General features: G+C 38.3%; 1 protein-coding gene across 1 annotated transcript in view; it reads left to right on the top strand.

Moving 5' to 3' along the window:
* LOC126412981 (protein mesh) overlaps window positions 1-16,607 on the top strand; it is a 224,522-nt gene that overhangs the window by 120,034 nt on the left and 87,881 nt on the right. The window contains exon 13 of the mRNA XM_050082873.1: window positions 14,804-14,992. Coding sequence (XP_049938830.1) covers window positions 14,804-14,992 — 189 coding nt within the window. The remainder of the gene's footprint in view (window positions 1-14,803; window positions 14,993-16,607) is intronic.

Raw genomic sequence — 16,607 nt, 5'->3', positions numbered from 1 at the left:
GAAATTGAGAATTAAGGATATTAATGTGTGTTTAGCACATGTTAGATTTATGTCGTTGCTTTATTCATAGAAACTTGCTTAGTAGTGAATGATTGTCCTGCACACAATGGTCCAATTGAATCTGTAAATAGTTTCAGCACTGCAGTGGCCAGCAATAAACAGCTCACGACATCACAGTCACCATAATTCCACTATGTTCATAGCTCAGAAACTTATAAATTGAAATCATTTGTCTGGAGTTCAAAATTCTGCATGTCTTCTCCAGTGCTTCAGTTCATTCCCCAAATTCAGATTCTATAGTCTCCTCTTTATTTCTCAGTTCATCTTCTACATTCTCTATTTGTTTGCTGACCATTTCCACAGTTTTTTCATGAGTTTGTAGTTTATTTTCAAGTTTTTAAAATCTATTCTCATCTCAGACTTTTGATTTACTGTGCTTATTTTATCTCCAAGTTCACCTTTTAAGCTGCCAATCTCAGATTTTATGCTTCATCTAGGTCAGATTTTACATTTTCCATTTTTGAATCTAAACTTTCAACTTATTTGTCACTCAGTGCATTCAGTAATTGAGTGAGTTCACTTCCTGGCACCCAACCGTGCTCCTTTGGGATACCAGGACTGCTACCATCTCTACTAATATCCTCTGATCCGTATTCGCTTGAAAGGTTCTGCATCTTATCAGCCATGGCTGATGACTAGCAACACTAGATATAGAATGCAGCTGATGCTTATACTTAACTTGCGGCTGCTACAATGTCAATTATTACTGCCCTCTTTTGAAACACATGGAGTGGGCGATGGCACAGCATAGAGACTCAGGCTACGGCATAGCTTGGTCACATTGCAAGCATGGTGTGTACCATGCAATGGTGTGAAGACAGCTGGGTGATAGCATGGAGATGGTTGGGCAATGGTGAGGAGACGGCTGGGCAATGGCATGGAGACTGCTGGGCGACAGGGTGGATACGGTCACAGCACGTATCTCTGTGTGTGTGTGTGTGTGTGTGTGTGTGTGTATATGTGTTTGTGTGTGTGTGTGTGTGTGTGTGTGTGTGTGTGTGTGTGCGCGCGCGCGCTTGCGGCACAGCAAGTGAGAACAGACACACTCACCGGTGCCAGTATGGTCAGTGACATCTCTCTACAACTGCCACATGGACTGGCGACAGCGAGAGCACGACAGCCCTGCAAAATTCACACAGACCAGCGGTGTCCCGAATTTGTGAAAGGTTGTTGCACAATATATTGTCGCATGAACTCTTATGCTGCCACCTACTGTTACATTAATAGTCATATATGCACAATGACTGCACTGCCCGAGTGTTACTGTTATGCACTGTGTACAGCTCTGAGCTCCCACACTAACTGTTCGCAGGCGTATACATTTCCTGGGACACTCGATTTCAAAATATTTATTAAGTGGAAAGGAACAGTCTAATCCTGGACGAGCCTACCCAATTGCAATGTTACCAAGGGTTAGCGGTAATTATTGCTGCTTGCAATCCAGCAGAGAGCAAGTTCACAACCTGTTACATGGCTTGTCTGCACGGAGGTTTTGTTGCAGACTGTTGCTTTATGCCCTTACGTAAACAATTATTAGGATGTCCTTTGAGGTCAGTCACTGAAATACAGATATGTAAGAGTAAACTGAGCAATGTCTGCAGCTCATGGTATCGCGGTAGCGTTCTTGCTTCCACAGAATGGGGCCTCACGTTTGATTCCCAGCAGAGTCAGGGATTTTCACCTGCGCCAAGATGACTGGGTGTTGTGTCATCATCATCATCATCATCATCATTCATCCCCATTATGGTCAGAGGAAGGCAACGTAAAACCACCTCCATTAGGACCTTGCCTAGTGTGGCGGGGCAGGTCTCCCGCATTGTTCCCCTACTCTCTGTCAAGTAGCATGGGTCTTCATTTCCAAATTGAGCAATGAAGTTGAGGATTAAGGATGTTAGTGTATGTTTAGCACACTTTGCTTTATTCATAGAAACTTGCTTAGCTATGAATGATGGTCCTACACACAATGGCCTAATCGAATCTGTAAGTAGTTTTAGCACTGCAGTGGCAAGCAATGAACAGTTCACTTCATCAAAGTCACTATAATTCCACTCGGTTCACATTTTACAAACTTATAAACCAAATACTAGTTCTGAACAGTCCTATAGGCCTGATCCTGCCTTGGAATCAAAACATGAGTGGCCCCAGGCTCTGCTAGGCCTTCTTACCTGCACGGCTCCCAGCACACCAAAGACCACGATCTCTGCCTTGCATCTCTGCCCTGCGTTTTGTCATGTGACACACTGCTCTAGTCAAATTATCATTCATTTACAAACACTTTTCACAATATACAAATACTTGATCAAATACATTACACAGTTCTGTACACACTTATTCTATCCCATTCTATTATATTTTCTTTATACAATTAACTTTATTTTAATACATTACACAAACCAGAACAGCAGTTGCTCATCAGAACAACTACTTAATTCTTTCTTACTCTTTTGCATTATGTTATTCAAATCCTTTTACAAGTATTAATACATAAAACTGTTATTAAATGAATAAAAAAATGAAATATTGGTACAAATTACCTACACAAAAGGGTAATAGCTTTTTGTATTTGTGAATGACTCCATTTTACGTGCACAGTTTCACCTGTTATGTTACAGGCTCACACAGCTGTAGCCTACTGGGGTCATTCAAGTTCAACAACAGAATTCTTGCAGCAGTTTTCTTATGGTATTGTAAGCTCTCAAAGTTCAGTGAGGTGATTCTGAGGCAGATACGCTAATTGACTGAAGACTTTCTAGTTTAGTTAATTTCTGCTCACTGTGGGCCGTAGCGAGTTGCAACAGTGAACAAAACAAGCAGGAAAGGTGGGGAGGATGTGTATAATCCACTTACCTCTCCCCCATCCTGGAAATTTGCTGCTCCCAAGTTTCAGTTGGTACAATCTGCTGTGGAGAGAAAAAATATTTCAAGAAAAAGCCTTCTAAGGCTCACTCATCATATTATGGGAATTGTGTGATTGTAGGTTTTCCTGACGTAGGAATATTCTGAATGTTTCTTGGGTATTCAGCTGGGTGACATCATCCAGAAGGTGCAATATTTCAGCAAGCCCAACTTCTTGTCTTCTTCAGGCATTCCTGGTGACTGACTGACTTCTGCTGAGCACCATCTTTATATTCCCCCTGTCCCCTCTCCCCCTCCCACAGCCTCTAGTAAGCGAGCTACAGACATGGACTTTGTCCAGTGGTGGAAGACGAGTGACAGTGGGACTTGATCCTCAACAGTGACACTACACTGATGCCAGACACAGGTCTCTCTGACATGACGACATTGCATCTTTATCCTCTTCAGTCGCCAACAAGAGAGTGAATTCCCTCATAGGTTGCTACTGTGCTTTGATAATGCTCAAGAATGGGTCCCAGGCCTTGCATAATTAAAAGCTGCTGTCTTTATTTTGTCATATTGTCAGATCGCTATGGCATCTTCTAATTTTGTCATGAAGGTGTTGGACTGTTGCAACAACTTGGTGCCATAGTAATTCATGGCATGGCCATGGGGAATGCAGTGCTCTGCCACAGTGGACTTTGATGGTTACTAGTTGTTTGTTTGGCATTTATACTCAGTGTATCTGTGCTGTACAGTCTATAAAATCCAGATACTCTGTTGTACACACATTTTCCTGCACTGGCAAGGGATGTGGTAGACTCCCAGTTTTTGGAGTCACAGGTCTTCTTGACTGATCCCAACAACTCTTTCATCTTGGCTGGTGGGCTGAAGATGCCCTTGACATTATGTTTCCACTGTATTCTTCCAATTTTTGCTGATAATTTTCTGATGTATGGTATAATCCCCATCACAGTAGGTTTCTCTTCATCCCCAGCACATAATGGTCTCAACTTCTTCAGTCTTAAGGCATGACATATCTAGCAGTTGCTGTAATTGTTCATGTGGAACACAGCCTGTAAGTGCTGCAGTTTGGTTGCTGGACTCCCATGCATCAGATTTTGCACAAGAGCTTATAGACAAGTGACTCCAGGGCTTCTTCAAAAGCCTCCATAAACATATTGGTCATCATTGATAGTAGCGTGAAACACATAGCTAACCCATCTGTTTGTTCATAGTATTTTCTATGTTTATGACATTGTACCTCCTGAGGCGTGTGTCATACAGTGATTTAATCTTGCACATACATTCAGTGATATAAGCAGATAATGTATGCAAAATATGTTGGCAGTAGAGTTAGTAGTAAAGAAATAATGTCTTGCCTGAAACTGAAATTATACTGCATGAATAGCATAAATGCAGAGAGCAATAAACTATTTCCCTTCCTTTATTTTGTGGAGAATGTCAGCACGAAAATGTTTTTGAAAAGATTTTATAATTACATGTAAAATTGGTTTGAAGTCGCTAAGTGCTCTCATTCTTCAATACTGGATGAATGTAGTCTAGGTAATTTGTGCACTGTGAGTTATGCTGCCTTGAGCCATAAACAGAATTTCTCACTGCAGTACTTGCCTTACTGCATTGAACCTTCCAGGTAAGATTTTACCTCTTATTGAATTGATTATTGCAGAGCACTTAAAATTTTCAGATTCTGTCAATACGTGAAATATTGAAAAGCAAGGGAGTGTACATTTGGGTGTCTGTGTGGTTGTGTATGTGAATGTATGTACTATTGCTAGAAAAATAACTAGTTCTTGAAAACTAGTATGAATCCTGTTTTCGTTTATGCATTTCTGCACTCGCATGTTAGTCCACTATAGGAGACTGGTTGCCTTTGCCTTATTTAAAGTATTTCTTCATCCAGGAATTTCCATTACTGTTATACTGAAATTCAAATATTTGTTAACCCTCTAAACTGTCAGGTAGGCAACCTGCAACTGGAGCAATTCACCATTTTATTTGTGTAGTGTTATAGTTGTTTATGAAAATTAGGGCTGCCAAGTAACTTAAGACACAGTTACAGTAATAAATGAAGAAACAAAAAATGGTAGCTTGGGCAATATAAAGCTTAACAATCATAATACATTTTGACTTTTCTCTCAAAACATAAGAAGCTTGTTCAGTAAGAAAAATGAACTTCTCATATCAGTACACGACAATGAAAAATCTAATGGCATTTATATAGATGTATTATGCATAAAAAACGTTATCTAGAAGTCTCAGAAACTGAACATATGCACCTAGATGAATAGAATTTAGTGTCAAATTACTGTAGGCATAATATGAGGAAAGGATAGTGGTTATATACTCAAAATTAGGAATAAAATCTCAGACCATAGATCTCAGTGGATACTGAGTTTAACAACTTTTTGAGTGATGTACTTCCTTAGACTTGAAAACATGCAGGAACACAGTTCCAATGATCTATAGGCTCTCAACACGAAGTGTTGTAAGCTTAAAAAAATAAATTGTTAGAGGAGGTTACTAAAAACACTTAACAGAAATAACTAGTAAGTGATGATCATATGTGAAGATTTCATTTCAGATAATTGTGACAGAGAGCATCTAGTGCTGCTGATGTCTAACTATGGTTAGACCCCCAATGCAACATTTCCAACAAGAATAGGAGGAAATAGTGCAACAGTGATTCATTATTTATTTCTGTATCCAATTGTCTTTAATGAAATATGTGTGAGCCAACAATTAATATTTTATCTGACAATGGTAATCCAATGCCAGCAAGGAGGCACCCCCTTCAGTCAGGTTTGCCTACGAAAGGAAAGGAAAATTTCACAGGACTTTAAATACTGATTCAGTTTCAAATCTCAATACTCATATGTACTACTTTGTCAAAATATAATTTTATAATAAACTTGAAAATTACCTTGCATATGTTTGCGGTAATGTGTTCTTTTAGTGAGAACAAGTACAGAGTGCAGATAAAATTCTTCATAGAAAAGAGATTGTTATAAAAATTTTCTAGTTTTTACTTGACTTATCTTGGTTTAATATATTTCGATGTCTTTCTTTGCTCTGTACATAAAAAAAAACTAGTTGCAGAACATTTAATTCTAATCTTTTTGGCATAACACAGTTTCAGCATTCGAAAATGTCTGAACTTCAGAATAAGACAGTACACACTCAGAACTGCAACTTCCTGTCAGCTTCATACAACAACCTTCAGCTAATTAGAACAAAGACTATGCAGGGTGATTGTAATTAAAATTGCATACATGAGATGGCCCCCATGAAAAACAAGTGATCATAGGAAATGAGACTTTGTGGAAAAACTTGTTACGATCTGCAGGATAGAAGTAATGAATCAACCATTGAAAGGAACACATTTTAATTTTCAAATGAGAGGGTAACTTTAGATTCTGGGTTACAAATGTTCCTCAGTGTGATAATCATCTGTACCCATGACAGCCAGGAACTGTACTAGATATACCACTTCACAATTGTCCACAGCAGTTTTTGAGAGGTGAACCATGGTACAATCAGCTGTCATGACGCAGCTCAGGCTGTATTTGAAGATCACACATCACGTCCAGTATTCTCAGACATCACAACATTAACTTCTTCAACAATTTGTGGCACAGTTGACTGAAGACCGCTCCCAGGAGCAATATCCAAATCACCAGTTAATTCGAACTGCCGAATCATGTTCTTCATCCTCGATGCTGTAAAATGGACCTCTCCATATCCCTTTAATGCATCGATACTCACAAAGTGCAGCAGCACTATTGCTGTTGTTTTGATAAAATAGCTTTGTGAGTAAAGTCTTGTTAACTGTGTGCAACTGTAATGCACACTTATGCTTTTGTTTCAACCCTATATTGCCATACCAGTACTGGTAACTAATGACAAGTCATATCACAAACACCGTTAACAATGCAAATCCTGCAGCGCACAGTCTGAACATCATTCCCATATGGTTTGGTACCCATTTGGTAAATAGTTTTTATCCTAGACTGGCTCAGATAATGAAAGTTTAATTATAACCACCCTGTACATACAGAAAAGATAGGCTTTTACATAAAAAAATGAATTACTCGTCAATAGTCTTTATTGAAGTTAGTTTGAAAGTGTATAATTAAGGATTTTCATGCCAACAACTTTAAGTATAATTAAAACTAGATAACCAAATTTTGAAATAAATCAAATACTGTATATGAAAAATAATTAAGTTATTAGAAAAGTAATAGAATTAATGTTTCCATAAAGAGATTTCCACTCTGCAGCAGAGTGTGTGCAGATATGGAACTTCCTAGCAGATTAAAACTGTGTGGCGGACTGAGACTCGAACTCAGGACCTACACAGTTTAAATCTGTCAGGAAATTTCATATCGCGCACACTCTGCTGTAGAGTGAAAATCTCATTCTGGAAACATGCCCGAGGCTGTGGCAAAGTCGTGTCTCCACAATATTCTTGCTTCCAGGAGTGCTTGTTCTGCAGGTTTCGCAGGAGAGCTTTTGTGAACTTCGGAAGATAGGAGACAAGGTACTGGCAGAAGTAGAGCAGTGAGGAGGGGTCGTGAGTCATGCTTGGGTAGCTCGGTTGCTAGAGCACTTGTTCACCAAAGGCAAAGGTCCCGATGAAACCAGTTTTCCTTTGGAAAAGGTTAAGGACTTTTAAATAGAAACTGAGAAAATGTGTGGCTGACATCTGGGGTCAAAATATCTTGTACTAGGAAGAGAGATCTGTATATAATGCAAATCACTTGCTCTAAGCAAGATTAAAAAATCCACTACAAACAGTATAGTAAGATTCTTCAGCATATCATCAAAAAGGCAAAGAACAAATACAATGCATACAAAAAATCAAAATTCCAAGAACAAGAGACATCTGTTTTTCTAATTCATCTGATAGTAAGATCATAAAAAATCAGTAAGTCATTAAAAAGTTGTTACTCTTCTGGCTGTACTGCTGTCTCAGCCAAAGCACTAAAATACTGTGTTAACTTGGTAGCGCCACCCTTCAGATACCTTTGTACATCATCAATGAGTCAAGGTGTATTTCTTGAAAACTGAAGTAGTAACACAGACATACAAAAGTGTAGATAAGCAACTAACTTCTAATCATAGACCTATCGCCTTTCTTCTTGTGTTCTCAAAAATGTTTGAAAAAGTAGTATATGATCTCAAGAACTCATTTGTAGGAGAACTAAGCAACAAAAAAGACCCTGCTGGCATTTGCTGTGATCTTGCCAATGCCCTTTTATTTTGTGGGTAGCAAAATTCTGCTAGGGAAACTAATACAAGCAAGCAAGCAAGCAAGCAAGCAAAGTTTTGCATCATATTCCACTAAAGGTCTTCCCCTTCCATAAATGGAGTCATATCCAAATAGAAAACAAAGTGTCACATTAATAAATGATAAGCAGGAATAAGATTAAACTAAAAGTAGAGAAACGTTAACTATGGTGCACAACAAGATTCAGTGCTTGGCTCATTCTTGTTCTTTGCCTAAGTAAATGGATTACCCGTGACACTGGAGGACCTTCCAAAAACTGTAATGTTTCCTAATATAACAAATACAGCTGGGGATTATCGGAACATGCTTACAACTGGTTTACTGCTAATGGCTTAACCCAGAATACAGCATAAAGTTGTATTATGCAATTCCAAAAAAATCAAAGTGACGTAAAAACAGTATTTATTCTCCAAAAGTATGAAATAGGAATATTCAGTAAAGTTGATAACCAAAGAAATTGGACAATGTGAGTTTTTAATTTTCACACTAGAATTACACGGGAAAACACAACTCTCACAGGCAATGTATTTGTTGATGAACACACAATATGTTGTACAGGATGGTTAGAAACAGTCTGAAAAACTTGTAAAAGAGTAGCAGAGGAGCTTGTCCTGAGTAATAATTGTTCAGAAAAAATTCATTATGTTGAGCCATTTCTGAGTTAATTAACATCAAATTGAAGTTAGCAAGTCAGGAGATTGTGCACATAAATTCAAGCACTTGCATATGCTAAAATGCATACTGCACAGACATCCATGTGCCCATGAGTTATCCCTAGTTCAAATGATCATTATCAGTGCCTTTTTCAGACGTGATAAATTTAATTTAGCTGAGGAAAAGCTATGTTTCTTCAGTTCCAGAAAACCAAATGAAGAACATGTTTGGTGATACTGTGTCTAGCAGGCTGCTCGAATTTGCGTGTGTGGTGACCTGAGTGGCTAACTTCAATGATAAACAACTCAGAAACAGTGTACCACATCAGTTTTTTTCCTCAGCACAGCATCCTCTGCAAAATCATTATGAGCTTTTCAGACCATTTCTGACCAACCCATATAAATGTTTGTCCATTAGTGAATGGCCTCTGTGACTTTGATGCACAACCAGCCTTTCTAAATGACATAAGATTATAATAAAGATGTATCATCAACAACAGTTAGTGTAATTAATCAGTAGACAATAGAAAGTTTCAAAGTGGCTTTATAGGTAATGACCAGAGGGATATGTATAATGGGACAGATGTCAATTCCTAATTAAACATGTTGGTAAATGGATTTGTCTGTGCTCTGGAAGATCAATTTTCCAAGGAAACAGTAAAGCATGCCACTAAGATGACACCAGTAAAGCCTTGGATAACAAAAGGGATAAAAATACTATATCAGAGTGCATTCAACCCGGGACAGGTGAGAGATATGGGAAAAACCCAGAATTTTTTTTATTTGGGAGAAAACCGGGAAAAATCCAAGAATTTTTTTAGAATTCCGGGAACTTTTCATTGTTTTAGTTTTCAGTTAATTTTTTGTAATTTTGACTGTTAAGAACCAATACCCTAACAAAGGATATTACTGTATCCTGCTACGGCAGAATAATACTGCAGCAACAAAACATGAACGAGAGGGGGGGGGGGGGGGGGGGGGGGGGGAAATGAAAATAAAACTTAAGTTGCAAAGGAAATGCACCATATATAACAACAAAACACAGTGCTTATACAAGCTGTCTGACAATAGCAAAATGTATCAGAGGCTTTAGGAAGACTGTGCAATGCTTCAGAACAACAAATTGCCTCCAATGAGCACGACGTCACCATTGTTTACATTAGATTTGCTTGAGCAGTTGCGAGCGGGCTCATGCACATGTGCAGTTGAGTCTCCCACTTCTACCTACAGAAGTGTGGCTGTTAACTGTATAAGCAGTTGCAGCAAGCAGCCAGATACTGCCCAGAAAACTTTTACAGGCACGCGCAAGCTGCCAGATTCACGCAGGTCCTGATCTAGGGGGCAGGGGCAAGCCAGGGTATCTGCCCAGGGTAGCACAGGGGGAGGGGCCAAGTTCATATCTTGATGAAAAAAAAATTGTTTCATGAAGCACATGGCATCCAGTACACGTTGATCTATCGATTATTCGTATGATTTTGAAACGCATCCCTGTTGATTTTTGAACGTATTCTAAGTTGATTTCCGAATGAATCATAAGTTGATTTTTGAATGCATGCATAGTGTACATGATGTCCTTGCCATGGAAATCTCATCACGTCTCAAATAAACCATCGTCCAGACAAAAGGTGACAGGGCTATACGAGGTGAGTGGAGTAAAGCCGAACGGATGAATGCCAATCGCTGTTTTGTATATGTGGTTGTCTGGGTTTGTGATTGATAAGTGTTGATATAATTATTAGCAAATCCATAGATTGAGACTACCAGAGTGGAAATAAACAACTAACAGGAATAACAGGTAAGAAAGATTACGTATTATCTTCTCGGTGTATCCAAGAAAATGACGGAAAATTTTTGGCCAGACCGCTACACTACTAAGGGCCAGTTGTACAGTCTCTGGCTAGCAGCTGCCTAAGTTATATTTTGGGAGTAGTGCGGAAACGCGTTGTATGAACACATAAAACACCTAACCAGAGAATAAACACGGGATAACTAAACCGGTGATTGCGACAGGGTTAGTGAAGTTAATCGAAGAATAAGTTTTCACACTGACAGGAATAGTTACAGAATTAGTGATGATCAGATTGATTGTTAGGATGAGGAAAATGGGGGCATCACACAAATTATAGAAGGATACGACGATTCCAAATTTATATAAAAATTTTGCTACTACTTTTCGATCTCATGCTTGTGACTCTGGAGTGTGTGAATGAAATGTGAAACTATATTGTAACAAATTCCTAATAGGCATTTGATATTTGTACTTTGTAATTATGTTATAAAAATGACCATTTGTGCCAAAACAATCTCGTTTATTTGGTGTGTGTTACAATTGATGCAATATTAGACAGGCCTATTTCATTTTATCTAGCAGACAGTAACAAAGGACACATAATCAGATCGAGGAACCACACCAAGCTTGATCAGATCGAGGAACCACACCAAGCTTGGGTTCTATTTGTATTAACAGCTTTTTCAGTATTAGACAACGACATTTTGTTTTCTTCATACAGCAAAATGTTTGACAACCTCTAATGTGGTAATAGATTCTTTCCCAGAAAGGAAAAGCATGCCATGTAAAGCTGTAGCACGATTAGAGAGAAAAAAAATGCTAGGACTTAAGGCTTGAAGGAACGTGTACTGCTTGCTTGTCTCTTGTCTTCATTGGTTTTATGCATCCTAGATTTAATTTTATGTCACAGAAAATACAAGTTATTAGCTAATAGGCCATAAAGAGGGCAAATTTTCTGGAGAGTACTTGTTCTCCCGGTTACAAATAATCCCATCCAGCAATTGCGAGTTTTTTTTTTAAAGAGGGGCAGGATGTCAAACTGACCGACTGGGAGCAGGAGAATCACCACAGGACATTTTAATTTCCACTGTCCTGAAGATAGTTTAATGGCATCCACTTCAAAATATTACGCATTTGAATTCCACAGAGCGAAATACAGTGAAGTGCGATAGAAGAATGCTGTGTGAAGAGGTGTGGCACTGCACGTTGGCACGGTTAAGACCAAGTAACGTGTCTTACATTTCCTCAAACACATATTTGTTATGTACCAGACTCTTCAGAGAGATATGCTCTACAAAATGAACATATTTTAAATTTTTGGCTTACTGCCTCAAACGCTAGAGGGAGAGTTGGTGGGGGAGGGGGAAGGGTTTGGGGCACTATCTAATATTTTCCCGGTTCAAAAATATCGTTGGTCCGGGTGTGATGGCGCAGAGCCGTCTGAGTTCTAGTGGGGAGGTGGGTAGTCTCCATGTGCCCCGTGATTACTTTTAGTGATTTTGTTGTTTCCTCTTCGTTTGTTGCTCTGACGTCAAATGAATATAAAACGGATTGCTGTGGCCAGGAGCTATCAAGTGAATGAAAATATATTCACATAGTTATGGAAGGCTGGAATATGTTATTAGTTTCAAATTTTATTTTATTTCCATCTCTCTGACAGTCAAGCATTAATAGCCTTGCACAACAATGAAGTTATTTTTGTCGGTTTGCTAAAGAAATTTGGCTTTTATTAATCTTTTCCTCTGAGGCAGTCAATTTATTTGAAACAATGTGTTTAATTCCCCACTATTTGCTAGTTTCAACTGTTCGCTGCATTTCAAGTGCACGTTTTCACCTTCTAGCTCGTATGGCATTATGTCATAATGAAGAACCAAACATGAGATAATACAGTACTGGTACTCCAAGAAAATTTACATCCGAATCTGGAGATACGAATGTGTACTTTAAGCCGAATTATGATTTTAGTATGGTTCACAAAGTTCCGATGCTTTTGGAGTAACATCTGATGTCGTGTTTCTTTTGTGACATAATGTAAGATCTTTTACATGTACGAACATACGGGCTTCCTCGTCATCGTAGCTGCGCAAGCATGGTGACTCCTGTTACATGGTGCTCTATGGCAACTGCTGAAACAAACCTATTTGTAACAGATTGTGGGAAAATATTACAAATGGTCATTTGAAAAGCGTTACTTTCTAAGTAAATTTTCTTTTACACAAGATGAACTATCTGCGAGAATGTACGATGAATTTCTTAAATCATAGAGCATTTGACTCTATTTAAAAATCAACCCTTTCAGGACGATGATTTAGAAGAATTTTGAGCCCAGAAAATCAGACATTAATGTCATTATTAAAAATTTTACTGGCACATTTGTGTAAAGTATCTTAAAGTGTGACATGCGCAAAAATATCAACATTATATGTAAAAGCTTAGCTTCTCTTGCATCTTATTAATCTTTGAGAGCAATATTACATGTGAAAGCTTTGCTTTTTTTGTAGCAACACTACATAAATTAATTTAAACCATTAATTTTTCCTATTTGTGCGTTCGCGCTACTTAAGTGGTGTTGAAACTGGCTGACTACATCACTGTCCTATGCTCTGAATATCCGCCGTCATCGGCTGGCGAGATCACATGACATAGCTATGACTGGCTTACAAAAGCACATCACAATCTCTATTATAATGCTTCGAATAGTAACAAGTGGTGTTTGGTGGAATTCGAATTTATACCTTCGTAATACAAAAATAACAGCATACATGTTGCTGCACATCAAAGGTCTTTCCAGAAAGCGTTTTTTTCCCCTGAGTTTTGTTTTCTACATCTGTGTATACAATTATAACTAATCAAAGGATTGATAAGTTTTACCGTTCCTAGGAAAAGTATACTGTCACTTAACACAGAAAAAGTGTATTTTCACCAGGGGGAAAGTGTATTTTTAACTGGGAAATCTGGGATCTTTTTTTTTCTTGTCTATGTATACACCCTGTATTTGCAAGGAAAAGGAAGATGTATGAAATGGTGAGGACAAACAGAGAAGTAGGACTGATTTCATATTACAAGAAATACTGTGAAATTTTTTAAAAAAGAAAAACGGTAAAAATTAAGAAATGTCTCTATAATTTCTGAAATTAATAGTTTAGATAATGAAATTAAATCTAGGAGGACAATACTTAAAAGAGAAAAAAGGAAATCAGTTATAATATGTGAAGACCTTGTTGTTAAAGGAAACAACATATTGTAGCAGCCAGGTAGTCAGTATATTTATTAATTGTTTTCTGATACACGTGCCAACTCCTGCTTTTCCCATATCTTCCATTCAGAAATAGACCGCTGGTTTATAGCCTCTGTGTTTAACATTTGTATTCCTGTATCCACTGAGTGAGGTGGCGCAGTAGTTAGCTCACTGGACTCGCATTCTGGAGGACGATGGTTCAATCCCATGTCCGACCATCCTGATTTAGGTTTTCCATGATTTCCCTAAATCGCTTCAGGCAACTGCTGGGATGGTTCCTTTGAAAGGGCACAGCCAACTTCCTTCACCATCCTTCCCTAATCTGATGAGGCCGATGACCTCACACTTCGGTCTCCTCCCCCAAATCATCCCAACCCAACCGTATTCCTGTATTCACATGGTGATCAAATAGGATGTAATAAATATGCATTTTGTTATTTATTAATGGTTGTAATGCTTGCTGCAGTTGTGAGTATAATCATTGAATTTTATGGCTAATGATTCCAATGCATCATCATTTCTGCAGGAGCTATGATTTTTGACTCTATTTTGTATGTGTTGCTGTTTTTTGATTTCTTGTCCAACAACATTCCAGATTGTTTTTGTTTTATTTTTGACCATAGGGCACACATTTCAATTTCTTAATAACAGTCTGAAGGATTTGACAGTATTGGTGACAATAGGGTTTCAGCTCTTGACTACTGCTTATCCCCTGTATTACGTAGAGCTCCCTCTCCTCTGTAATCTTATATACACAGTGTTAGTTCAATAATTGTTTGAGCCAAAATCTTATATTTCATTTGTGTAGAATGGATTTCTATGGTTTGTTTTCTTTCTGACCTCCTGATAGAATACAAACATTTGTAACCTTTTTGTTATTTAAATGCTGTCACTAAGTCTGTGTGATATTATTACAGGAACAGTTTTTGGTGACCCACATTTTATCACATTTGATAATGTTGAGTATACGTTCAATGGAAAAGGAGAATTTGTGCTGGTTCGAGTGGACACAGAAAAGCTGAGGTTAGATGTCCAAGGCCGGTTTGAACAAATGCCAAAGAATGTTTATGGAGAAGTAATGGCAACGCAACTGACAGCTATTGCTGGTAAGATACAAAAGTTTCATCTAATGTTCTTACTTTTTGTAACACTTTCGTGCAGACTTTTTTATTGCAAGGAGCTTTAAATGACTTTTTCTGTGAATTTTGTTTGCAGTTTTTTATTACAATAATAACTTCTTGTATAATAATGGAACTTGCAGAATATATCATATTAAGTGAAGAAGAAGCTGTATGGAACAAAGTAAATAGACATTGCAACCAAACTGTGGCAGCATAAAATTGCTACTTAAAGAGAGTGTGAAGACAGGAGAGATTTCATTGATATCAACTTAACTGAAAGAAAGAACAGCAATTTACAGAAAAAATCTGCTGCCCAGTCCACACATTATAAACTAGTAATTAATAATATACTCAAAATTACAGAATATCATGTTACTAACTAAAACTGGTAGCCATGATCAGATACATACAAATGTCAATAGAAGTGGAAGTGTATGCATAAAGTTGTACGTATGTTTCATTAAGCTTAAAAAAGTGAAGAAATGAACACATTCCTAAAGATGTAGGCAAATTGTTTACACATAACAATGTGACTGATAAGATTGATTTGAACTAGAATACCTACAAAATTTAAGAGATAATAGAGTGAAGATAAAAAGACCTACAAAATTTAAGAGACAATAGAGTGAAGTTAAAAGATGCAGCATAAATTGTTGTAAATTCAAGAACTGTATAAAAGGATAGATAGCTACTCATGATGTAGGGAGGTGTTGAGAGGCCAGCTCAATGAAAAAGGAAGCAGGATGTCATTTCGCTATCAGACTTAGCCCTTCATCAGACATAGATAACAAAATTCACGCACTTTCTCTCTCTCTCTCTCTCTCTCTCTCTCTCTCTCTCTCTCTCTCACACACACACACACACACACACACACACACACACACACACACATCACCACTGTCGTCTCAGAGCTCCAAAGTTCAAATGCAACTGCGTCTGATGTGAGAAGTGATCTGTACTTCAGTGGGTAATGGGTGTAGAGAGGAAATATGGAGCAGAGAGGGGTAGCAGGGTATGAATGAGGGAAGATGATAATGCTGCTTGTGGAAGCATGCAAGGATGTGGCGGGGGCAGGATAGTAAGCCACTAGGTGCAGGCTAAGCTAGTGGTCCCCACATAATCACTGCCCGACCACAAATAAACACATCTCTCAGTACCGCCCAGGACTGGAGCAACTGAATCACATTCTCTTCCAAGATTTTAAGTAGCTCTTATCGTGTCCTGAAATTAGTAATGTCCTCCCCAGTGTCCTCCTTAGCCCACCTACAGCAGTGCTCTGTTGTCCACCCAACATCCACAATATCCTTTTCTGTCCCTATTCCACTTGTCCTCCGAATCCCTTGTTCCTTGGCTCATATCCCCATAATAGACCTAGCTGCAAGATGTCACTTACATCCTCCCACTGCTAACATATTCCAGGTCTGCCACAGGCATCCCCTATACTATCAAAGGCCAGATGTGAAAGCAGCCATGTGATCTACCAACTTAGCTGCAATCACTGTGCTAAATTTTGTATGGACTTGACAACTAACAAGCTGACTGCTCACATGAATGGTCTATGTCAAACTGTGACAAAAAAACAGCTGGACTACTCAGTTGC

This window comes from Schistocerca serialis, chromosome 7, assembly GCF_023864345.2.
Source record: "Schistocerca serialis cubense isolate TAMUIC-IGC-003099 chromosome 7, iqSchSeri2.2, whole genome shotgun sequence".
NCBI lineage: Eukaryota > Metazoa > Arthropoda > Insecta > Orthoptera > Acrididae > Schistocerca > Schistocerca serialis.
The sequence above is the reverse complement of the archived record's forward strand: the minus strand, read 5'-3'. Positions and strand labels throughout refer to the sequence as shown.